The sequence below is a fragment of the Halichoerus grypus genome, chromosome 8 (assembly GCF_964656455.1).
Source record: "Halichoerus grypus chromosome 8, mHalGry1.hap1.1, whole genome shotgun sequence".
Taxonomy (NCBI): Eukaryota; Metazoa; Chordata; class Mammalia; order Carnivora; family Phocidae; genus Halichoerus; species Halichoerus grypus.
Genome location: NC_135719.1, coordinates 104,777,697 through 104,805,550, shown reverse-complemented (window position 1 = coordinate 104,805,550; position 27,854 = coordinate 104,777,697). Strand labels below are relative to the sequence as shown.

The 27,854-nt window shown below is 35.0% G+C and overlaps 1 protein-coding gene across 3 annotated transcripts in view; it reads right to left on the bottom strand.

Annotated features, from left to right (window-relative positions):
• Nucleotides 1–27,854, bottom strand: part of ATL1 (atlastin GTPase 1) — an 81,544-nt gene that overhangs the window by 29,519 nt on the left and 24,171 nt on the right. For all 3 annotated transcript variants that reach the window (XM_036110784.2, XM_036110770.2, XM_036110774.2), the window contains exons 3-7: nt 7,712–7,959; nt 5,413–5,547; nt 4,873–4,977; nt 2,638–2,688; nt 10–66 (exon numbers count right to left, since the gene is read on the bottom strand). In XM_036110784.2, coding sequence (XP_035966677.1) covers nt 10–66; nt 2,638–2,688; nt 4,873–4,977; nt 5,413–5,547; nt 7,712–7,959 — 596 coding nt within the window. The remainder of the gene's footprint in view (nt 1–9; nt 67–2,637; nt 2,689–4,872; nt 4,978–5,412; nt 5,548–7,711; nt 7,960–27,854) is intronic.

Below are 27,854 nucleotides of genomic sequence, written 5' to 3'. Positions count from 1 at the left end.
TCCACTCACCTGAAATGGTTTCAGGAATATTTCCTCCATTGCCAGTCTGCCATACTCAGTGAAAAGCTAGATGGAAAATCACACACACACACACACACACACACCACAGAGAAAACTTCAGTATCAGCAAAGTTCTACTTCTGTGCTTTCTTCCATTCTTTTTTTTCCTCACCAAGACATACTACTATATTATTAAGGTTACAATAATCATTTTAAGGAACTAAGTATTAGATAAAGCAGAACTACAGTAATTTTTTAAATTTATTTTCTTATTTAAATTCAATTAATTAACATATAATGTATTATTGGTTTCAGAGGTAGAGGTCAGTGATTCATCAGTCTTATATAACACCCAGTGCTCATTACATCATGTGCTCTCCTTAAATGTCGATCACCCAGTTACCCCATCCCCCCCAACCCCCTCCCCTCCAGCAGAACTACGGTAATTTTTAAATAAAAAATTAAGGACATAAAGTACATGTTAAAAATAAAGTTTCCACTTCAGGCTAATACCTTTATATCAAGAATGTAGGACAGTTTTTTGTAGGGAAGATGGGGGAGAAAGTAACATGGTAAATAACCTTTCAAAGCAGAACTCGCACAGATCAGACCAGAGAGCCATAAACTATGTTGGACATATTTACAAAAGTTGTTGCCTGAGGAAATTTAACGGCACAATGGACTGAATTACTAACAAAGGCATAAAGGCATCTGGCTTAAAAATACAATCAGATATACCACCTTCTCTTCTTTCTAATTGCTCCCAATTGAGAGGAACCATAACAGTTTTTGTGTTGCCAGAAATGTAAGGTTTTAGAGAACAAAGACCTGAGCGGGTGACTGTGATTAGGCCTCTGATGAGCGTTTCATCCAGCCCAGCCCAGTGGGTTTCCCCAGCTGTACACAGGAAATGCCACTTCATCCACAAGACTAATAAGCCACAGCAGCTTCTCAGAGCTGGGGCAGAACTGACACAGAGGATTCCCACCTCTTGCCCCTTTAGGATAGCTCCCACAGCACCACCCTGCCTCTCTTGCAGAAGCATCTAGGAAGCCAAGGGTAATTCCTAGGCATCTGATTAGAGTGATTCAATGAAAGTCTGGAATATCATGTCTAAAAGGCAGCTGGTCGAGGGATTAGACACTCACATTAGAATCATCTACTAACATAACTGGAATTCACAATCTCTTCTGAGGAGGCTGAGGTGTTGTCATTTACAGGAAAAATTTTAAATGGTCTCAGAAAAACATTACTTACTCAATCTCAAAGTCCAAAATCAGCCTTCTTAAGAAATCCCTAAGCTGGTATTGAACAGTGCCATATCATTAGCTTGGAAAATAATTGGCTAGGTTATGACACAGGACTGAAGAAGTAAATCATACTTATTATAAGAAACAATTATTCAGCGTATTGCCTATTTGTCATAAATGCCGTGTGATGTACTAGAAATATATTTGGGAATAATGCTGGATGTGAACTCCAAATGCTATTTCCAACATCACAGCTTATCCTGCTTTATTATCCTTTGTTGTCTGGTAAATTTGTACATGGCTCTTATTGCCAAGATAGATTATATATTTAAAGGAAAATTTTCTATAAAATATGCAGAAGGAAACTATCAGAGAAACAACAGGTTTTGCTATGTAACCAAAATAACATGCACTGAAAGACAGCAGAGAGTGTTACAGGGATGTGAACTATCTTAAGGAAATATCTAATCTTTTACTTATTTGAGATTTAAGTGCTGCTTGGAGACTGGAAGGAGCACTGAGCCCAGGAGATACCCAGATTTCTAGTCCCACTTTACCACTAATTAGCCACATGAGTTTAGGCAAGTCATTTATTACTTTCAGCCAAATTTACCTCATCCGTAAAATATGAAGGATAAATTAGGTGTCACTCTTTCAGATCTAAAACAGAATTTTATGAATTATCATCAGGTAGCCCCTCCTAGTTTTTAGGTATAAAGTAGTCCATAGGAAAAAAAGTCTGGCATTCAACTGATATCATACCAACAATTATTAAATCTCTGACCATAAGACTTCAACTTCAGGTTTTTTTCTCTGCATTTTTGCTGTAATAATACTCTGAGGGCAGCATATAGAACAGAAAGGTTTTTAAAACATATTATTAAAGTATAGCTGACATACAGTGTTATAATATTAGTTTCAGGTGTACAGCATAGTGACTTGATAACTCTATACATTATGCTATGCTCACCATGATAAGTGTGATTACCATCTGTCACCACACAACATTATTACAATATTAATGACTATATTCCCTATGGTGTACTTTTCACCTCCATGAGCTATTTATTTTATAACTAGATCAACTTTACATTTTGCGTCATTTTTAAACCAAAGATTCTTTTCTCTACTCTAATCTGCCATATATATTCACATATATAGGGCCGATAGCAAGTAGCTTTAGAGTAACAAAGAAATTTGAAAACTGAATTAGAAAGAACATAACTATACAGGCTGAAACAAGAAACCTGGAAATAGGACAACCTCTATTTGATTATGTTTCTAAATCTTTCTGAATTAAGTTTTCCAAGTAGAAGAAGGCCCAACAAAACCTATACATCCTCAAAAGATGACCAGATATGTAAAAAAAGAGTATACATATTGTTACCTGGAGGTGCTGAAGATCATCCTCCTGGACATTCTGGGATAAGTTATATACCTTGATTAAGAAATGAAGTTAAAATGAGAAAATAATTAGCATCCGCTGAAGCACTTTTATTTTTGTAAATATCAATGTTCACAAAATCAAACTCTCTTAAGCATATTCTTAAATAATGGTATTTATAAGACCTTGAGAGAGTAGTAAAGAAAGCTTGAAAGACAATAGACAACATACAATGATCACAAAATTGTTTCAGAAATACCACAGCCACCTGCTCTGGAGACAGAATATTAAAATTATTCATGAACCTAACTAAACAATTGGTCAATAAAGTAATCATTCTTACAAGCATACCAAAATAATAGCAATCTAGATCTGAATAACCCATACATAAAATTTTGTCTTAAAAAATTATGTTGACCTTTTCACAACTGATTAATTTAGTTAAGGCTATAGATAGTTCTATCACATTGAAGTTAGGTTCCAAATATCAGGCTCACATCTTTATACATACGCATTACTGCTCCATGAACAGATCACAGCACTAAGATGACATTCTTTTTTTTTTTTTTTTGAGGGGTAACTTCAAAAAAAAGTTAAGGATGCTTATATGTTTATGTATTGACACAAACAACATACTTTGTGTACTTACTTAAATAACAGAGTATTTCTCAGATAATAAAAAGTCATTACTAGGGACTTATATTTTTCAGTGAAAATATTCAATGTCTTCACGTAAAATATAAATAATAAATATTAAAAGGCAAAGTCAATCTTGTTTTAATTGGCTTGCTTATACTGCTGATTTTGAAGAAATTAGATTTTAAGTCAGTATTTTAAAGGCTCATTCATCTAAGAAGTCTATTTTTAAAAGTTAGTCAAACACAGGTTATAATCCTGACTTTCATTTTAAAGCTTTTTGTAAAAAACATTCAGTCTTCCTTCTACCCACCCTCTCATTGTCCTAACCACACATGATACCCTGGTTGCTGGTTCACTTGCTTCATTCTCTGCTCACCTATAATTCCAGCCTTGACTTATTTATCCCAACCACTTTGCCTTCCCTACCTTTTAAACTATCTTACCTCTCTTTAACCTTCTCTTTCTTGGTCACTATTTCTTCTTGCTCTTTCTAATGAATAGAAAATACCTAAAAACTGCCTAAAATCTTTCATGGTATATGTTCTATGACTATAGTAAAACTCTCCAAGGACTTTCAGGACAATTTGTAAAGCCTACGATAACTTCAAAAACAATACTTAAAAAAGACAAAGAAAGAAAAAAGGAAGGGAAGATAAAAAAATTTTTTAAAAGATTTTATTTATTTTTTATTTATCTATCTATTTATTTATTTAGAGAGTACAGGAGCAGGGGTTTGGGAAGAGGGAGAGAGAGAATACCAAGCAGACCCTGCACTAAGCACAGAGCCCAACGTGGGGCTTGATCTCAGGACCCTGAGATCATGACCTGAGCCAAAATCAGGAGTAGGAGGCTCAACCGAATGAGCCACCCAGGCGCCACAAAGATAAAAATTTTTGTAAGACATTTACTTATCTAAATGTCTATTAAGTATTTTAAAAAGTTGGGAAAGCATCTTAAAAAAAAAAAAAAAAAAGCCCGCCTGGGTGTCTCAGTTGGTTAACATCCGACTCTTGATTTTGGCTCAGGTCATGAGATTGAGCCTCGCATCCGGCTCCCTGCTCATGGAGCCTGCTTGGGATTCTCTCTCCCTCTTCCTTTGCCCCTCCCCTCCTAGACACCCCCCCACCCCACATCACACACCCTCTCACTCTCTCTCTCTCTCTAAAAAAGAAAAAAAAAGCTGGGAAAACATATGTTTTTATACTTAGAAATATTTCTACTGGCTATGTAAAAAAAAATCGCATTTATAAATCTTGTTTCAGTAAATGTAACTTATAATAGGTAGTTTCAATGTATCTATCTGCATACATCATAAGACAATATTATTGAGTTTATTGTAGGCTTTAAACAGAAAATATTATCAATAAGATAATACAAATTTTTCTGACTACAGTTTGAAAACTGAACAGAAATTAGATAACAGTAACCAAAACAATTCTATTCTTACAGAAATCCTAAGAACTTGTATGCTAATTGAGCCAAATAACATATTTACTGTTTCTGCTGTTTGTCTTACTACCACATGTATGTAGGGACACATATATTCATAAGTTTTAGTTAAAGAAACAGCCATCAAAATGGATTTATTTTATTCCATACCTGTATTGAGCTGATCATTGTGCTAAGCGCAAATACTGTAGCTGAATCTCTCAGAGTTGACTGACTATCAAAGGTTCCCTGAGTATCCATCAGTAGCACTGCAACCTACAGACAAGTAGAGTACATCATTGATACTTTATAGAACAGATGCAGTATTAGGGGTACTACAAATTGAACACCACAAGAACTAAAGCAAACCATTATCAGTGAATACTTAATAGGTAAATTTTTGTATGTCATGATTGCCACAGAAACTAAAAATATTAGCTGAATACTATAGTGATCAATTTTCATTGGTAACCCAACATAACAGAAACAGTATTGAAACAAAGTATAGATGTTAGTTTGCTGATTGATCTGCTGTTCTACTGTCCCTATGATTTTGCCACCTTGATCAACAGAAAGGGAAACAGGAATGCGCAATAGGATGCTACCCACTTCCCTTTTAAATTAGTTTTCAAAAGATCATTTTTGAGGATCCTGAAAAGTGGTAACTCTTGCAAGTGAAACTCAATTTTCTTTATGAAGTTTGCATCATACCTTCTTGCCATCAGGTTTATTGATAAGGAAGACTTCACTCCATATTTGGATTCCTGTGGTCTCTCGTTCAGACCCACCTCTCCATGAAAAACCAGTCAATGGTTCATTGTAATCTCCAACCCAGTCGACTGATTCCTATAAATTAAGAAAGTCTGTGATATGGAACTGGCTATGTGGTATAGTTTTTTCCACACATCAATTCTGGTTTGTATCTCTCTCCAACTATAGTCAAAAGGAAACAACATATTCATATCTACTGTATTGATACTTTATTTACTTTATCTAAAATATTATTACAAAGGAGCACTATCTGCTACATTTTATTCTAGGTCATGGGAATGCAAAGATATCATTCCAGGGGCGCCTGGGTGGTTCAGTCGTTAAGCATCTGCCTTCTGCTAGGGTCATGATCCCAGGGTCCTGAGATCGAGCCCCGCATTGGGCTTCCTGCTCCACGGGAGGCCTTCTTCTCCCTCTCCCACCCCCCCTGCTTATGTTCCCTCTTCGCTGTGTCTCTCTCTGTCAAATAAATAAAATCTCTAAAAAAAAAAAAAAAAAAAAAGATACCATTTCAGACCAGAGAAAACTCACAACCTAATAAAAAAAAACAGACAGACATGCTAACAAACCATTATGTTGCCATGTATAGTAGGCACAAACAGAAGCATCAGAAAAGAAATAACTCTTGGTCAGGTAAAACTTAATAGGAGAGGTGGTGTTTGTGCTAAAATGTGAAGGATGTTTGGGAATTTTCCAGGAGCGCAAACTTGGGGAGGGCATTCTAGAAGCAAAGAAATATAGATAAGAGAGAGGATATTATGTCAGGATATACACAATAATAACACATACAAACACTTTGGTATTGGGGGAGGAGGGAGTGAAAAGCAAGAGGAGAGGCACCTAGTAGTGTTGCAGAAAAACAAAAACATAGGAAATCTGTTACACTTTAATCTGGCAAGTGCTATTTAACACAAGCAACATGACAAGTGTTATTGAGCATTTAATTTTAATGTTTATCTCACAGTTAAAACTATGAATATGCCTAAAACTGTATAATCCCAAAGAATGGAAACTAATTTTGTTCACTTAATTTTCCCACCCATGTTAAGTAGCATACTAATGGTGATATGCTAGGAACACAGAATGGCAAGAGTTCTGTTTGGTTTTAAAGCCTAAAGTATTTTGGTAGTTCTATTCTTTATTTGTTTGAACTGAAGCTAGAGATAGAAAATATTAAAGTTAAATTTACAAAACTATTCAAAAATACCCTAACTATAAAAGATCAATCCCAAATGGATAATTATGGTATAAACATAACACAGTAGTGTGTCCATTTGGCCTCCACATACGTATTTGCAACAGAATTGCTATGGGTAAAAGGGTAGGAAAAAAAAATACTGGTATGTTCTCCATTCCCAACCTTCTGTTCCTCGACTCTGTTATCCTTCTGCTCTTGGTTTATCCTAAGTCCCTTAAAGTCTCATTTCTCTGCCACACTGTTGTCTCAAATGTTATGACACTGTTGGTTGCTTCTGGGGGTGGGGTAAGATGAGAATCAAGTGGGAAAAGATAAGAGAGAACTTTATGGGGTAACAGCAAGATATACTTGATAGAACTTGGGCCCATGTAGGCATATGCATTTTCAAAAAATAATAATAATAAGCAAATGTACACTTAAGATTTGTGCATGTAACTGTAATGTAAATTTTAAAACAAAACAACTAAGTACTGAAATATATGATAATGATATAGGTAGAAATATTTATGAGGAAGTGTGCCAATGTCAGCAATTTACTTTGAAATGAATAAAAAAATCAGATGCAGTGATGGGTGTAAAGAGGGAAGAATAGCTGAAGACACATGTGATAATGCAAGAATATTAATGTTAATGGTAAAATCTAGGTAGTTAGGTCTTCACTGTAAAATTCTTTTAACTTTGCTGCATGCTTGAAATTTGCCATAATAAATGTTGGGGAGAAAATTATTATAATAAAAAAGTTACAATAAAAGTTATTTGACACATTTTAAACACTCTAACATAAAGTTTATAATCATATCACTATGCTGTGTCTCTTTCTAAAAGAATAAAAAAATAAGTTATATTCTAAGGGACATGTGGCAAAGTGGCCCCCGAAAAAAGTGGCCTATGGAGTTTGGTGCCCAAAGCACTGAAGTTGGAATGGCTCTATACCACAGTGTATGTAATAATGGAACTGGAAATACTGAGCACTACTAAATAAAAACACAAAGTGACAGAAGCACAGAAACAAGAAAACATTTTAAAGCACTTTTTACATACCTGGTTGTACATGTATCTCAACATGAAGTCCATCAGGAATGATTTTCCTTTTCTAAATGCTCCAGCAACAGATACAGCAACAACCTCCTTGTCCCTGACAGCCTCTGAGAGAAGGATCCGATTTAGTGCAGTTTCATCTAACTCAAAGGAATGGTCATCTTTGACAATGAGGACTTGGACTGGTCCTGCCTTTTTCACCGGCTCCTCCTCTTCTGAGCTCCATTCATATGTCTTTTCTGAAAACCCACCTGTTGAATAAAATAGCAATTTATTTAGCTAATCATCTCAAAATACCAAGAAATGTATAGGTACCTCTCAATTCTCAAATATCTGAAACAGGGGCATAATGGAATTATAAATGCTCATTTTAATGACATATATTAGTATCATTAAATATCTCCGAAACACTTATGTCTCAGAAAGACTTATATCTCGTCTTTCTGATTATGTGACCAAATCAAACAGAATTTTATTCTCAAGATAGCCCCAAGTCAGGGCAGAGATCTGTTTGCAGAGTGAGAAAGAAAATCAAAGCTAAGGATTCTACTTTTGGAGCACAGGAATAAAATGACTTTAGTTCATACTTTCTTCATCCCCTAGAAATAAGTTTAGTTATTCACATAAAGGATCCTTGCAACATTTTTTAAAACTGAACATACATGGGAGGAAATACATACAGGGACTCAGAATTACATATTTTTGAAATTGGAATAAATTTCTACAGCACCTAGTTCAGCTCCCTTCATTACATGCATGCCATCTACAAAATCCTAGGTTCTTAAATGTCTAAAATTATACCTCATAGCAATGGAATTTACAGATAATTAAATTGGATAGGGCCAGATTACAGACATCCTTCAAATCCATAACAAAGAGATCTAGACATAATTCAATTTTAAAAAAGTTATTTGGTGGGAAGATCTTACACAAAAGCTATGGGACCCTGGGAAATTACCAAATCTCTCAACTCTTCACCTGTAAAATGTAAACTACTAATAGTACCTATTAATAGGGTTGTTGTAAAGATTAAGGGAGCTACTATATGTAAAGTGCTGAAATCAGTGCTTGGCACATAGTAAACTCATAAAGATTAGCTATCATCACCATCATCACCATCACTACCTTGGGATTATAGACTGAGCTAAGTATTCCTAGAAGTTGTTTCTGCCTATTTTCCAGAAATGTGTGTGTGTATGTAAAGAATTATCATATAATGATAAAGGGTTAATATCCAAAATATAAAGAACTGACACAACTAAATAGCAAAAAAACCCAAACAATCTAATTAAAAAGTGGGCAGAGTATCTGAATAGACCTTTTTCTACAGAAAACATGCAAATGGCCAACAGACACATGAAAAGGTGCTCAATATCATTAATCAACAAAAAATGCAAATCAAAACTAAATAGATATCACCTCACACCTGTTAGAATGGCCATTATCAAAAAGAGAAGAAACAAGTGCTAGTTAGGACATAGAGAAAAAGGAATCCTTGTGCACTGTTGGTGAAAACGTAAATTGGTGAAACCACTGTGGAAAACAGTATGGAAAAAATGAAAAATAAAATTACTATGTGATCCAGCAATTCCACTTCTGGGTATTCATCTGAAGAAAATGAAAAGACTAACTCAAAAAGATATATGCACCCCTATGTTCATTATAGCATTATTTATAGTAGCCAAGATATGGAAACAACCTAAGAACAATCTAAGCGTCCACTGATGAATGAAGGGATAGAGAAATTAGTGTGTGTGTGTACATGCATATATGCATGCACGTACACAACCACACACACACACACATATACATACACAATGGACTATTACTCAGCCATAAAAAAATAATGAAATCTTGCCATTCGTGACAACCATAGATGGACCTCAAGTGCATTGTGCTAGAGAGAAAGACAAATACTGTCTGGTCTCTTATATGTGGAATTAAAAAAACAAAAACAAAACAAGTTTATAGGTACAGAGAACAGCTGCTGGTGCCAGAATTGGGGGGCTGAGGGTGGAGAAATAGGTAAAGAGGGTCAAAAGGTAAAAACAATAATATAGACAAAGAAATCTTGTTCTCTTGTTAAGTCATTTTGAAACTGATGCTTAGTTTCTTCATATGTAAGATGGAAAGAAGTTTTCCATTTAATTGTCAGAAATGTCAGTTTTGACAGAGGTCAACTTTTAGAATTAATCCTTAATATTTAAGAATTTTAGAACCCTAGACTGTGGCATTTGTGGTATATTACAAAATAACTTCAGTGTGTCAAGTGGCACATTCTTATATCTACCGCCTTTGTAATGTCCTCCCACTTTGACTCTGGGGTCAGCCATGTGATTCGCTTTAGCAGACATGACACAGCAAAGGCTTCTTAGAAAAGCCCTTATGTTTTTCCATTTTGCTCTTTCACTTCTGCCATTCACCATGTGAATATTCCCAAACTAGTCTGCTGCAGGTTGAGAGACACTTGGAGCACAAAGGCAAAGAGCCCAGTCCCAAACAAGCCCCACAGCAAACCAACCCCAAGCCATGTGAGGGAGCTCAGCCAAGACCAACAGTTGCCTAACAACTATTTCAACATGTGTGATCAATAAATGCCTATTGTTCTATGCCCTTGAGGTTTGTGGTTATTATGCAGCAAAACAGGCAATAAACTACTGGTACAGCCTACAACCCCTTCCTTTAGAAGAAAGTACAGTGTAGTGGTTAAAAACACAGGCTCTGGAACCAGACTGCTGAGATTTGAATAAAGGCTTTCCCATTTTTAAGCTGAGTAACCTTCAGCAAGTTGTTTAACCTCTCTGTGTCTACCTCGTAAGGTTGTTGTGAATTAGTATATTCAAGTAACACACTTAGAACAGTGGCTGGTACATCATAAATGCTGTTAGTATTATTATAGATTTAGGAAACAAAAGCCAAAGATGTAACCGACCTTGCCCAAGAAAAGGATATAGAATTTCTGTATCAGGCAATCTACCATGGATGCTTTCTTGTGTTACTATTTATTTATTCCTTTTAATATTCCAGCATGGTAATTCGTTATTATCTGTATTTTTGACACATGAGGAAATTAAGAATTGGGTTAAGTAACTTTTCCAAGAGCAGGCCCACTAGTAAGCGATAGAACCGAGTTCACATAGTTAGTAACTGTCAACTTGAGGTTAGATCCCAGGTATCTAAACTTTCATCCCAGGCCTTTCTACTATAACATTCTCTCTCTTTAGGGAAATCAAATAACTCTTGGACACCACATAAATGGGCTCATTTGCTTTGTGTCAAAAGAACAGAAAGTCAAAACATACACCCATTAATTCTTCAGATCAGATATATGACCTAGCCTCAAATCAACCCTTAATAGCATTAATTTTGAACAAAGTGGGCTCTTAAATAACCTTTCATTTAAATCTTTGAAAATATATTTAAATAGACATTCTCTATTATGTTTGTAGGCATACCTTGGAGATATTGCGGATTCAGTTCCAGACCACCACCAGAAAGCAAGTCATGAGTTTTTTTGGTTTCCCAGGGCCTATAAAAGTTATATTTATATGACACCATAGTCTATTAAGTGTGCAATAGCATTATGTCCAAAAACACCCCCCAAATATATACCTTAACTTAAAACTACTTTATTGCTAAAAAATGCTAATCATCATCTGAGCTTTCAGCAAGTTGTGATCTTTTTGCTGGAGGGTATTGCCTCAATGCTGATGGCTGCTGACTATCAGGGTGATGGGTGCTGAAGTCTGGGGTGACTGTGGCAACTCCCTAAAATAAGACAGCAATGAAATTTTCTGCATTGATCGACTCTTCTTTTGTGAATGGTTTCTCTGTAGCATGCTTGCTGTTTGACAGCATTTTACCCACATAGAACTTCTTCTAAAATTGGAGTCAATTCTCTCAAACCCTCCTGCTGCTTTACCAACTAAGTTTATGTCATGTTCTAAATCCTCTGTTGTCATTTCCACAGTCTTCACAGCATCTTCATCAGGGGTTGATTCCACCTCGAGAAGGCACTTTCTTTGCTCATCTGTAAGAAGCAACTCCTCACTCATTCAAGTTTTATCCTGAGGTTGCAGCAACTCAGTCCCATCTTCAGGCTCCACTTCTAAATTCTAGTTCTCTTGCTCTTTCCACCACATCAGCAGTTACTTCCTCCACTGAAGTCTTGAACCCCTCACAGTCATCAAACTCAAAAGTTTGAAATATTGCAACAATTACTAAAATGTGACACAGGCACAAAGGGAGCAAATGCTGTTGGAAAAAGTGTCTACAGACTTGCTTAACACAGGGTTGCCACAGACCTTCAATTTGTTAAAAATGCAGTATCTGTGAAGTGCAATAAAACAAAGTGCAATAAAATGAGGTATGCCTGTACTTAATAAGAAGTTTTATAACTAGAGAAAAACAAGGCAATCATATTTCTTGGCATAATTTTAAATGGTCTTCAGATTAATTTATATATATATACACATACATACACATATATATAATTGTACCACATTGATAACTATGTCTCTCTCTCTATATTGCTGTTCATCTTTAAGACAGTACTATTGTAATATTGCAAATCTAACATATAATTTCAGTTTTTCGTTAGTGGAGACAGACATATACCAATACTTTCTGAACAACAGTACAAAGCATCTGGAGACAAGAGGACCATTGCCTATAGTCATGAATCAGAGTTGTTCTCTCAGCAAAGTTAAGAAAAATTGATTTTATATCCAAAGGATGACACCTTCCATATTGCCTTATCTCAATGCTGGAGTCAGAGAGTCTTTGTTTAAGTCCCAGCTTCACAACTTACACATATATGAAGTTGTGGAAAGATTTAACCTCCCAATGGCTCACTATCATCTATCTGAAAAATGAGCTTAAGGATGGTACCTGTATCAGAGAGGCTTTGTGACAATTAAATAGTGTTCAGTAAATGAAAACCAAAGAGCCTGACAATTAGTACATGCTTAATAATGACCTCCACTAATAGTATTACTTATAATACTATTATTATTAATAGTGACTTCTATTAATACTATCGTTTGTTATTATCCATTCATATTTGATTCCAGTACCACCTGCCAACTAATTTCAGCCTCAGCACAAAGGCCCTTTGTTGAGGATGGCAAATACACATTTTCTTTGACAAAGCTCTTTGCCTATCATGTAGTTAGAATCTGATTACACAACTGATGTGAATCAGAGACCTGGGTTAAACAATATTTTGGACAGAAAAACATCTTCAGAGCTGAAAACTATATCACAACTTTCTACAGACTGAAATAATTCTCTAAGATCATTTGCATCAAACTACATATATGTAACAGGCACTCTAAATGGAATTTCTGGGTTGTAATGTTTTTAAATATTCAATATTTCAGCATGATGCAATTTTGTTAAGTGGTTGTACCAATTTATCACTCCCTACCCACTCCTCTCAATTTCTTAGACATCCTATTGATCCACATCCTTTCAACACTTGGTTTTGTCTGACTTCTTAATTTCTGTCAGTTGCACAGGTATAAAATAAGTGAGTGGTATCTCATCATGGTTTTGATATACATTTCTCTAAATGCTAATGAGGTGAACATGCCTTTTGCTCATTTTCTGTTAAGTGTGTCTTTTTTTCACTGATTTACAGTGGTTTTTTATATATTTTGAATGCTAGTCCTTTGTTAGTTATATGTATGGCAAAAATCTCCTAGTTTAGAGATTACCTGTTCAATTTCCTCAAGCTATTATTGATGAACAGTCATTCTTAATTTCAATGTAATAGATTTTATTAATAATTTATTTTATGATTAGCACTTTATATATCATGTTTAAGAAATTATTCCTTATACAAGATATAAATACATTCATATACATTCCTCTAGTTTTTAAGTTTTGCTTTTGATATTTAAGTTCTTAATCCACAAGAAGTCGTTATTTGTGTAAGATGTGAGATAGAAATCCAATTTGATTTTTTCTATATGAGTAACTAAGTTTTCAGAAGTTATCAAAGCCTCCTTTCCTCAAGTAGTCTGCCATGTGATTTTTGTCATAAATGTTATACACATCCATACATAATACATGCATAAATATATATAAATATATACATTTATACACATATATGTACACACATATAATGACTTTGCTTCTGATCTCCCATTCAATAATTTGTCTACATTAGCACCGATAGTATACTATCTTAATCAAAACAATTTTTTTCTGTAAGATTTTATTTTAGAGAGAGAAAGCATGGAGCAGCAGGAGAGGGAGAAAAAGTCTCAAGCAGACTCCATGCTGAGCGCTGAGCCCAGCGTGGAGCTTGATATCATAATCCTGAGATCACGACCCTGAGATCACCACCTGAGATCACAAACTGAGCCAAAACCAAGAATCGGACGCTTAACCAACTGTGCCACCCAGGTGCCCCTCAAACAGCTTTATAAAAAGTCATTTTATATAGTATGATTATATTCCTCTAACTATTATCAGTCTTGGTGATTTTGACCCTTTCCATACAAATACTGGAATCAATATGTTAGTTGAATTTTTTGAAGTTACATTAAATTTATGGATCAATTTGGAAGGAATCAATTTTGTTAAATTGTCTTCCAACCCATAAACATGAGATATCTCTCTTAATCCCCTTCAAAAAAGTTTTTATAATTTGGGGTGCTGGGAAAATAGGTTTGTTACATTTATTGCTAGGTACATTAGATTTTATTGCTAATTATAACTGGTTTCATTGTTGTGTTTTTAATCATGTTTTATAGCTGTCGCTTGGTTAAAGAAATGTAACTGACTTTAATAGATTAGTCTCATATTGAAACATTTGTTAAACTACTATTCCCTATAAATTCTGAGTAGATACTTTTGGATTTTATTAATGTAGAAACAAATAATTTTTATAAATAATGAAGTTTTATTTCTACCTTTTTAATCCTTATGTATTTCTTTTCCCTTTCATGTATCATTGGACCTTCAACACAATGTTGAATAGCAGAGGTAATACTGGACACAACTTCTGATTTTAGTGAGCATAAGTTCCTGATTTTAATGGGACTGCTTCCAATATTTGAGTTCATATTTGTTATAGTTTGGTTTGCTTTGGTAGATAACTTTATCTTATTAAGGAACTTCTCTACTGGTTTACTATGAGTTTTCAAAAATCATAAATGGAAAATGAATTTTATCAAATGTCTTTTTTGTATCTGTTGAGATGATCACCTGGTTTTCCACCTCTACTCTGTTAATGTAGTGAGTAATATATCTTTACATTTTTGCATAAACCTAGTATTTTCAGGGTACAATATCTTATTTATATACTATTGATGCAGTTTGGTAAAGTCTTGTTTAGGAATTGTGCATCTATATTCACCAATGAATTGAGTCTTCTCATTTTGTCTTTGGCTAGTTTAATATTCAGTTACATTACTTTATAAAAGGAATTAGCAGTGCTTTTCTTTCTATCTTCAAAAAGAGTTTGTAACAAAAAATTAGGGTGAACGGTTCTTTGAAATTTTGATAGATCTTGCCTACAAAACCATCTGGGCCTGCTGTTTTCTTTGTGAGATGATTTTTAACTGTTACCTCAATTTCATTAATACTTATGATGTAATAGTTACATTAGTACAAATAAAGTTTTGTATTTCTTCTTCAGAAATTTTTTGGTACATTTTATCTTTCAGAATTTTTCTCTATTGTCTAAAATTTCAGACAAAAAGTAAGTAAAGATGTATAACATTTAAACAGTATCATTAGCCAACCTGACCAAGTTGACATCTAATAACTGCAAAACCATACATTCTTTTAAAGTTCATATGGGATATTCACCAAATAGACCATGTACTGGTTCATATATCAGATCTCAGCACATTTCAAATTTTTAAAATACTGCAAAAAATATGTTCTCTGACAATGGAGAAATTAAACTAAAAATCAATAAACAAGTATATATTTAGAAAATTCTTAATATTTTGAAATTAAGCAGTAAATTTATAAATAACCAATGGATAAAAGAAAATATAATGGAAATTAGAAAATACTGTAAACTAAATCATCTAATGAATCTGATCCATTCATCAGCAACACTATACACTATCTTTATCAAAATAGCTTTATGAAAAGTCATTACATATAGTAGGGGAAACCTGTATCCTATCTTCTAATTATTATCAGTTGTGGCTATTTTGACTCTTTCTGTATAAATGTTAGAATCAGTAGGTTGGAGTGTAGTATCTTATTTATACAGAAATAGTGAAAATATGACATAACAGAAACTTGCTTAGAGGAAATTTACACCTTGAAATGTATTTAGTAGAAAAGATGTCTGAAAAGGCATAATCTAATATTCATCTTAAGTGAGAAAAAGAATAACATTAAATGCAAAGAAAAGAAAAAGTAGGAAGTAATAAAGATATCAGAAACCAATGAACTGGAAATAGAGATCAACAAGAATGATTTAATAATCTAAGACTAATGAAAGAAAATAAGAGGAAAAAGTCACAAATCACCAGTTTCAGATATGAAAAAGGGGTATCACTACAGATCCTACAAATATTTAAAAGATAATATGAGGAGAATGACATCAACATCATGGTGACATGAGTCCTTTCTTTTTTCTCTCCTCTTTGATTTACAACTAACTGGACATCTATAACAAAAAAAAAAAAAGAAAAGGAAAGAAAGAAAGGGCCTTTCCACAGCTTACTAGGACACCCAAGAGATCCATACATCGGTGCACCAAAAAGTGGGTGGACTGGACCACAGAGGAGGCTGCAGGGAGAGGGAAGAGGCAATGGTGCCTAGGGCTGTAGAGCCTCCAGCATCAGGTAGAGTAGCTGGGGCCAGGCACAAGCCTTTAAAGAGGTGGAGGGTAAAGGCAGTGAGTGGGGGTCTGCCAAGCTGGTTCTGCATTCCACCACCAGAGGGACCTTTCCTCTCTCTGAGGTAAGACTGCAGTGAATGGGTGGAGGGAAAGGAAAGAGAAGTAGAACAAGGAAAATGTCTCCTGTTGTCTGTCTGGCAAAAGAACCACCCAGGGACCTCTGGGACCCCACCTCCCCCGTTCAAGGAGTCCCTACTGGGCTGGCCTCCAGCTTATGGGAACACCCAAAATCCCAAGTGTTAATGTACCTCCCCCAACTCTAACACCACCCACTCTCCGCGCCCCACCCCCCAGCCAGCTTTACATATATGTAAATATATAAAAGCTCCAGTAAGGGAAACCAAAAACTTGTGCTATAGTGCCACCTTCTGGAAAACAAAGGAAGACTCCTAATTACCAAACCTGTTGAAATATAAGAATCAAAGCAAACAAAACCTTGCCTAAATAAGAGAGGTATTTGTAACTTCAAATGTGGTAGCAGAAGCAGTTTTCATCAAACAGCAGGAAAAAGTCATGGTAATATGGTATTATAGGAAGAAAATGACAATTTTCCAGCAACCAAACCCAAAGATATGGAATACTGCGATCTGATAAAGAATTCAAAATTGCTGTTACAGAGGTGCCTACAGGAGGCTCAGTCGGTTAAGTGTCCAACTCTTGGTTTCAGCTCAGGTCATGATCTCATGGGTCGGATCAAGCCCTGAATCCAGCCCCGCATCGGGCTCCATGCTCAGAGAGGAGCCGGCTTGAAGATTCTCTCCCTCTGCCCCTCCCCGAACTCGGGCTTGCTCTCTCTCTCTCAAATAAAATAAATAAATCTCTTTAAAAAATTGCTGTTATGAAGAAATTCAATGAGCTACAAGAAAACTCAGAAAGGCAATATAATGATCTCAGAAATAAAATTAATGAACAGGGGCACCTGGGTGGCTTAGTCGGTTAAAGCGTCTGCCTTCAGCTCAGGACATGATCTCAGGGTCCTGGGATCAAGGCCTGCTTTGGGCTCCCTGCTTGGCAAAGAGTCTGCTTCTCCCTCTCACTCTCTCTCTGGGTTCTCCCTCTCTCTCCAAAAAATAAATAAAATCTTTGAAAAAAAATTAATGAACAGAAGGAGTACTTTACCAAAGAGACTGAAATTCTTTTTTTTTTTTTTAAGATTTTTTCATTTATTCATTCGAGACACAGAGATACAGAGAGAGAGAGAGAGCATGAGCAGGGGGAGAAGCAGGCCCCCCTCTGAGCAGGGAGCCCGATGCCGGGATCATGACCCCAGCCGAAGGCAGACGCTTAACCATCTGAGCCACCCAGGCGCCCCAAGAGACTGAAATTCTTAAAAAAAAAAAAAAAAAAAAAAAAAAACAGCAATCCTGGAGCTGGTGACCTCAGTAAATGAAATGAAGAATGAGTTAGAATGCATTGGAAATAGAGATCAGATGGAAGAGAGAATTAACAAGCTAGAAGATAGGAATCTAGAAGTGACTCAGGTAGGGTGCCTGGCTGGCTCAGTTGGTAGAGCAGGAGACTCTTAATCTTGGGGTCATGAGTTCAAGTCCCACATTGGGTGTAGAGCTTGGTAATGAAATCAGCATAAAAAATTTTTTGACATCAAAAATAAGAGGAAGAGTAAAGGGATGGAACTTCTATAGGTGAATGAAGATAAATTGCTATGAGCTGAGAAAAGACTTTTTTAATCTATGAAATGTTTTATGTAAACCTCATGGTAAGCACATAGCAAAATCTAAAGCAGTGATATGAAACATAAAAAAACAGGAGACTGAGCAGAGCACCACGGAAAACCACCAACTTATAAAGGTAGACAGAAACAGAAGGAAGAAGAAACAGTGGAGAGAAAAATAACCAGAAGGCAAAAGATAAAATAGCCATAGTAAATCCTTGTATATCTATAATGTAAATGAATTGAACTCACCAAATAAAAGGCACAAAATGGCTAGATGGATTAAAAAACAAAAACAACAACAACAAAGTAAGACCCAACTATATGCTGCCTACAGGAGATTCCTTTCAGCTCTAAAGACACACCCCAGCTCAAAGTGAAAGAACGGTAGATGCTATTCCAAGCAAATGGAAACAAAAAGAAGGTGGGAATAGCCATGCTTACATCAGACAAAAAGACTTCAAGTCCAAAAAGGTTAACAAGAGACAAAGAAGGTCAGTATATAATGATAAAAAGGACAGTATATCAGATCATAAATATATATGTTCCCAAGAGCCAAGCACCAAAACATATTAAGCAAATAGTTACAGATCTTAAGGAGAAATAGATAACAATAAGATCATTGTAGGGGACTTCAATATTCCACTATCAGCAATGGATAGATCATCCAGACAGAAAAACAAGAGCAGATATTGAAGTAGAACACACTTTAGAACAAAAGGACTCAATAAACATATATAGAACATTTCATCCAACAGCAGCAGAATACACACTCTTTTCAAATGCACATGGTACATTCTCCAAGACAACTCATATGATAGGTCACAAAACAAATCTTAGCAAGTTTAAGAACACTGAAATGATGACAACTATCTTCTCTGACCACAATGGTATGAAACTAGAAATCAACAAGAGGAAAATGAGAAGATTGACAAATATGTGGAAACTAAACAGCACACTTCTAAGCAAAACATTGGGTCAAAGAAGAAAACAAAAAGGAAATAAAGTAGGAGAATGTGTTTGGCATGTCTGAGGAACAGGAAGGAGTATGGTATGGATGGAACAGGTTGGGAAGGTGGTAAGGGGACAGACCAATAGACTAAGGCAAGCACAGATCTGTAAGGATCTCTAAAAGAGTGAATATTGGGGGTGAGACAAAGAAAAAAGACTTCAGTAATGTTTGTATATGATTATCCTTTCCTAGTCTACCTTTGTGTACTAGGTGTGTAGTAAGTTTAGATAACTCCAAACTTTTAGTTTATATCCTTAAGACTTTGGAGAGCTACATATGGACTTAATGAAGAAAAGGGAAATTATAGGGGTGTCTGGGTGGCTCAGTGGGTTAAGCATCTGCCTCTGGCTCAAGTTATGGTCCCAGGGTCCTGGGATAGAGCAGGGAGCCTGCTTCTCCCTCTCCCTCTGCTGCTCCCCCCTCTCTCACTCTCTCTCTATCAAATAAATAAATAAAATCTTAAAAAAAAGGGGGGTTGAATTATATAGTTAATGTAATGTAAGTATGCTCTAAAATAAAACAAATATCTGAATCATGACTATAAAATAATGAAATGGTTTATGGGAAGAAGTCTCATTACAGTGTAGACAAAAAGGAATATTAGGTATTCCTTTTTGATAAGAAATCTTTTAAAAACACAGAAATAATTTTTTATTAAATAGAATGAATAAAAAATAGAATGAATCTGTTAAATGTTTATAAATATATAGACATTAGTTTGCATTTCATCTAAAGTTAAGAAAGGCTTTTTATCTGAAACCTATCATAACTATCAATCTAATATTTATGCTAATAAATACTGACATATAAAAATAGGCATTTAGATAAGCTACAACCCAGATATCTACCAACTGATAAATGGATAAACAAAATATGGTATATCCATACAATGAAATATTATTTAACAATAAAAAGAAATGCAGAATCAATATATGCTACAACATGGATGAATGTTGAAAACACAATGTTAAAGAAGCCAGTCAGAAAAGATCACATACTGTATGATTCCATTTATATGAAACTCCCCAAATAGGCAAATCTACAGAAACAGAAAGTAGATGAGTGGTTGCCTAGGACCAGAGAGTGGGAGGGGTTTAGGAGGTGATGTCTAGGTGGTACACATTTTCTTTTGGGGTCTAATGAAATGTTCTAAAATTGGGTGATGAATGCATAACTCTGAATACGCTAAAAGCCTCTGAGCTGTACACTTTAAATGGCTGAACTATATAGTATATAATTATAGCTCAATAACACTGTTAAAAAACTATTTAGAAAAAGTTCAGTTTCTATAAAAAAGGTCAAAATTGAAAACACAGACTAAAAATATCTGGAGAACAGAGACTGTCTTACTCATGTTTATACTTCTTGAAAATACTTATAAGAAGCTCACACAGTAGGTACCCAATAAATATTTACATTAATTTAATATAAAATAACTGAAAAAGTTTTGAGATGCACAGTATTATTGAGAACAAATCTTATGTGCTTGATTCATTGTTCATAACTATATTTCACCTAAGCAATTAACAAAAATCCTTGGAATGCATGCCAAGTTTCTTTAGCACCAGATTTCTACCCTCTTATATATGTTTTGCTAAACTAAACTTAGTTTCAATTCCCTGAGCACTATGCACATTTTTAAAAGGGGAAGAAGCAGAAAACAGGTTAGAAGCAAACTAGACAGGAATTAGCATTTTACTATGGATGATACAAATGTATGGCTCACAAGGATAGAACCAAAAAATAATATTGTTTCACCTTTTTACCTACTGGATCTTATATTCAGTAAAGAGACTTCTGGCACTTTTCCCTTCTTTGTGGTATTCTACATCACTGGAAGCTGGCCACCCAGCTATGAATTTATATATGTTGAAAAGGAATCTTCAAAAATTTTAAATATGGAGAAGAATCATTTTAACATACTAGAAATGCTATGGGCATGTATTTCTAATTTTCTTAATTGTAAACTTTGAAAAAAATTTATACTTCGTCTTTCCAGCAAAAATTAAACCTCACAGTAAATGCACACACATATATGGAATTTTTGGTAAAGTTAAGCTTTCTTCATTTTGCTTCCTTTATACAGTATTTTTTAAATAATCAATTTCCATTTAATTTTAATTTTACTATAAAGTCATTTTCTGTGTTTCAGCATAATAAATTATTTAATCAGTAAAAAAAAAATTAAACCTTACGAGAAAATGAACTATGAGTACATTTGAGCCATTATAGAGAAAAGACATAACACCTAGGAAACTGTTTCTTGGCAACTGAAATTAAAAGGATATATTATATTTTCTTAAACTATTATATCTCTTTTGAACAAAAAAACTTGAAGAATGACTGAAAACATTTGTCTGAATGACTGAGAATGACATCCAACATCACAACAAAAAGGAGTTTATACAGAAAGGGACAAAATGAGTTGGGGAAACAAAACAAAATATTAACTCATTAAAATGAATATCTTAAGAGTGCGCAAGAACAGAGAGATATGAGCTACAATGAGATGAATATACATAGCAGACTTCAGAGCACTACTATGCAGACTCTCAGATTGTTCTGCTGTTAGTAATACCTTTGAGGAGAGGATTACAAGGAATAATGCAGGTCCTACAACTTCAGAGTCTTGGAAGGAATAAGTAAGTCATTTAACAGGCTGTTTATTTATATTAAATACAAAAGCATTCCATAAACTATTCAATGGATGACTCTAGAAGAACAATGCCATCATGATTAAGACACTGATAAGACATGATTAAGACACTGTATATATATATATGCATATGTATATATATATGCACACACACACGGCAAAAATTAAACCCCATGTATGTAAATATATACACACACATATATATTTCATATATGTTCATATATATGTGAAAAGGCCTAAACAGAGAGATATGTAACTGATAAAAAGAAGAAATACTAATGGTTTATAGTCATAGAGGGAAAAGTTCGGTCTTGCTAGTAACTGGAGAAATGCTAATTAAAGGAGATAAACTTTTTAGCTATCATAACTTGCAAAGATTAAAAAATATATACACTTGACCCTTGAACAACATGGGGGGTTGGGGGTGCCAAAAATCCACATATAACTTTTGACTCTCCAAAAAATTAACTACTAATAGCCTACTATTGGCCAGAAGCCTTACCAATAATAATAGCAGTTGATTAACACATATTTTGTATGCCATAGGTATTATATACTCTATTCTTCCAATAAAGTTAGAGAAAAGGTAACGTAATTAAGAAAATCAGAAGGAAGAGAAAATACATTTACAGTACTATTATAAAAAAAAAAAACTTCAGGGCCCCTGGGTGGCTCAGTCGGTTAAGCACCTGACTCTTGATTTTGGCTCCAGTCATGATCTCAGGGTCATGGGACTGAGCCCTGTTTGAGTCTGCTTAAGATTCTCTCCCTCTCTGCCTACCCCTCCCCCCACTTGTACATGCACACACTCTCTGATAAATCTTTAAAAAAAAAACAAAAACTCTGCATATAAGTATTACCAGCACATTTCAAACCCATGTTGTTCGAAGGCAAACTGTATACTTAGAGTTGGAAACATTCAAAAACATTTAAAAATAAATATACCCTTTAATAAAACAATTCCATTTCCAGGAATTTATACTAAGGAAATTATTGGGACTGTGCATATGTATTTATCTGCAAAAGAGTTCATTATAACATTATTTATAGAGTGACAAACTGGAAACAATCTAAATGCCTAACTGTAGGATACTGTAAATAAATTATGTCACAGCTACATTATGCAAAATATGGAGCCATTTGAAATCATGTTATAGAAAAATACCTAATCATAAGAATGTAAGAAAATATGTTGACATATTTTAAGAAAAAAGGCAGATGGGAAGTATCATTCCCATTAAGGAAAACAAATACACATGCATTTACAGTCACTGAAAAAAGTCAATTTCAGAAGTATTTGGTTTCTAAGCAATTGTCTGGTCCTTTAATCATGTTTGAGTCAGCTATTTGGAAACTGTTGGTTTCCCTTTCTGCTGAACATTGTCATGCTCAGGTCTATCTCTACTATTCTAAGCTCTTCTCCATACTGCAGGGACTGGAAGGGTGAGAACTATAGAACTACAATTCTTATAATCCCTTCTTAGCAGAGTTCTGATTGAGATTTTGTCTGTGAAAGGCACTCATGACTTCTGGAAGAGACAGGAAGTAAGAAACTTCTATTGTCTTCTAATAGAATGGATAGATAGGAGAGCAGATAGCACCCATGAGGCTTGCAGCACATGCCAAAGGTACGGAATTTTATGAATTCATGGACAGTGGCTAACATCTTGTCCAGACAGTCAGGTACTTCAAAGAAGTATGTGTCTGGACCTTTGGAATGGGCACAGAGTATAAGTATATTCAGTTCCACTTGAATATTCACTAGAGGGCATTCACTGCAGAGGAAGTGCTAAAAAATCAGATGGATAAGATGACTCATTTTGTGGATATCAGTTAGCCTCCTACTCTAGCCACTTCTGCTCAGTACACCCACAAACTAAATCAGCAAAAGAAATATGAAGCAACTAGGGGTGCCTGGGTGGCTCAGTTGGCTAAGCATCTGCCTTTGGCTTAGGTCATGATCCTGGCGTCCTGGGATTGAGCCCCGTGTCGGGCACCCTGCTCAGCAGGGAGCCTGCTTCTCCCTCCCCCTTACCAGCACTCTTACTCGCACTCTCTCTCTCTCTCAAATGAATAAATAAAAAAAAAAAAAATCTTAAAAAAAAAGAAAGAAATATGAAGCATCTATATTAATGTCAAACAAAATAGACTTTGGAGCAAAAAACATTACTCAAGATAAAGAGGCTCACTACGCAGAAATAAAAGGCTCAGTTCATCGGGAAGATGTAACAAGTCCACATTTGTGTGCATCTAACAACATAGCTCAAAAGTTCATAAGAGCTTGACAGAAGACTAGGGGGAAATTGACAAATCCACCGACATCTTTTCAAATCTCTACCAGGGGGCACCTGGGTGGCTCAGTCGTTAAGCATCTGCCTTCCGCTGAAGCCATGATCCCAGGTTTCTGGGATTGAGCCCCGCATTGATTTTCCCTCTCCCACTCTCCCTGCTTGTGTTCCCTCTCTCACTGTGTCTCTCTCTGTCAAATAAATAAATAAAATCTTTAAAAAAAATAAAAATAAAATCTCTACCAGAATTTTGAAGTATCTATCAGATATCAGTATCTGGTAGATCAAACAGTCCAGAAATCAGAGTATGGAAAACATGAACAGTGCATTTAGTAAGCTTGAGCTATAGAGAATTGCTGAATCACTACATTGTACACCTGAAACTAATATAACACTATATGTCAACAATAGTGGAATTAAAATTTAAAAAGTGATTTGACAGCAAGTGCGACCTTTAAGTACTTTATATTAATTTATTCGTCTTTAAAATAAACCCATTCATTATTCATTCTTTTTTTAAAAAAAAATAAGCTTGGGCCAGCAAATATATATAGCACACTGTATCAAAAATTAGAAAACATAAAATGCTTTTCAGGCTTTTGTGGAATATTTATATTAATATATACTAGGACATAAAGCAAGTTTCAACAAAGTTCACAGCATGGGTATTCTATAAACATGAACCACCCAATACTGTAGCAACTAACTGCATGTGGCTGTTTAAATTAAATTAATTAAAATTAAATAAAAGTAAGTACTTGATCCTCATCCTCACTAGCCATACTTCAGCTGCTCAAAAGACATATACAGTTAGTGGTTACCATATTGGACAGTATAGATATGGAACACTTTTATGACCATAGAAGGTGGTCTGCTATATAATATGGACTAGAGAAAGATAAAGTATGAAATCAGTAGCAAAAATTTAGAAAAATCCATACTTTCTTTTTTTTTAAGATTTTATTTTTACATAATCTCTACACTGAATGTGGGGCTTGAACTCACAACCCTGAGATCAAGAGTTGCATGGTCCACTGACTAAGCCAGCCAGGCACCCTGAAAAATCCGTATTTTCTATATATTCATGAATAAAGGAACAAATCAGTGTGGACATTTAAAATACTTGAAACTAAATGAGAAATAATCTACTACATATCAACATATATAGGATACAGCAAAATTGGCATTTATAGAAAACCTATAGCCCTAAATACATATATTAGAAAAAGAAGACAACCTGAAAATTAATGAGCTTGGTATCCAACTTTTTAAGTTAAAAAGAGAATACAGAATGAAACCAAAGAAAATACAAAAAGGAAATAATACTGATTAAATAAAATATAAAAGAAAGAAAAAAGGAGGGATTAAACAATTAAAAATATAACAAGGAAAACACAAATAAAATTAAGTAGAGAAAATAACAAAAAAATTAAGAACAACCTTATGCCAAGTTGATGAAATGGAGAGATTCCAAGAAAAATACAAATTACTAAAACTGACTCAAGAAGAAACAGAAATATTTAATTGTTCCAAAATCAATATTGAAGTTGAATCAATAGTTCAAAATCTTACTATAAAGAAAACAGCAGGTCCAGGTAGTTTAATAGACTCATTTTCCCAAACTGGATCAGTCTAATCTTATATATTCCTTCCTGACCTTATCCCAGGAAGGCAAGATTACTTCAACACAGAAGATATTTTATTTTACTTATTTTTTTAAAAAAGATTTTACTTATTTATTTGAGAGAGAGAGAGAAAAAGCAGAGGGGAGAGGGAGAAGCAGACTCCCCACTGAGCAGGGAGCCCAACACCCGGCTCAGTCCCAGGACCCCGGGATCATGACCTGAGCTGAAGGCAGACACCCAACCGACTGAGCCACCCAGGCACCCCAACACAGAAGATATTTTAATGTAATTAAACATATGAACAAATTAAAGAATAAGAACCAAATGATTATTTCAATAAATACAGAAAAAGCATTTATTATAATTCCATATCCAGTGATGACTTTTTTTTTTTTTTAAGATTTTATTTATTTATTTGACAGAGAGAGAGATAGCGAGAGCAGGAACACAAGCAGGGGGAATGGGAGAGGGAGAAGCAGGCTTCTTGCCGAGCAGGGAGCCCGATGTGGGACTCGATCCCAGGACCCTGGGATCATGACCTGAGCCGAAGGCAGACGCTTAACGACTGAGCCACCCAGGCGCCCTCCAGTGATGACTTTTAAAAAGACTCTTATTTAGGAATAAAGGAGAACATTCTTAATCTAACTAAGACAAGAAAAAGACTTAAAAGATAAAGATTAAAAAGGAATGAATAAAGCTGTCATTATTGCAGGTGATATGCTTCCTTATGTAGAAAATTCTATAGAATCAAAAGGCAGTTTATTAAAATTAATAAGAGAGTTTTGTAAGGTTGCTAGATATAAGGTAAATATATAAAATTCAACTGTATTTTTAGGTGCTATTAACAGCCAATAAAAAATGTAACAGGGAAAAAAATCATAGCAACAAAAAAATGTAAGGAACATAAGAATAAATCTGACAAAGGCCAGTCCTTCAAGGAAGGTCTTTAAACTACTGAAAGACAGCAAGAAGCAAAATCTAAACAAATGAAAGAATATACCATGTACATGAATAGGGATATTCAGTACAGTAAAAATCTTGACTCTAATCAAATTAATCAACAAACTAAATACAATTTTTTTTTTTTTAAAGATTTTTTTATTTATTTATTTGAGAGAGAGAGAATGAGAGAGAGCGAGTACATGAGAGGGGGGAGGGTCAGAGGGAGAAGCAGACTCCCTGCTGAGCAGGGAGCCTGATGCGGGACTCGATCCAGGGACTCCAGGATCATGACCTGAGCCGAAGGCAGTCGCTTAACCAACTGAGCCACCCAGGCGCCCTAAATACAATTTTTTAAAAGATTTTATTTATTTGAGAAACAGAGAGAGCACGAGTGGGGGGAGGGGCAGAGGAGAGGCAGAGAGAATCCCAAGCAGACTCCCTGCTGATTGTGGAGCCCAACACAGGGCCTGATCCCAAGACCCTAAGATCATGACCTGAGCCAAAGTCAGGCACTTAACTGACTGAACCACACAGGCACTCCTTAACTGAATACAATTTTAATTAAAAAAAAATCTCAACTGGGCTTTCCAAAGAACTTGAAAACCTCATTCTAAAATTTTATACAGAAGCATAAAGCCAAGAATAAATAGTTCAAAACATCCTTAAATAAGATCACAATGAAACAATCTGTTGTACCATATATGAAGACACTATGAAACTACAATAACTAAAATAATGTGTAAACTGACACAGGGATAGACAGATAAATAGCACTGCAACATAATAAGAAACCCAGAAACTGACCCACTCATATCCAGGAATAATATCTGACAATACAGTTTGGAGATCAATGGGAAAAAAGGTGGATTATTCAATGATGGGCCTGGGACCCTTGGTTATCCATATGGAAAAAAATTCAGAGATTCTACATCACACTATCCATAAAAATAAAATCTAAGTGGTTCTAGAGCTTAAAATGAAGTTGAGAAGACTGCAGAGTAGGAAGCACCAGGAGATTAATTACACTGACAGAATCTATCTGATACAACTATTGGAACTCTGGAATTTATTGAAGG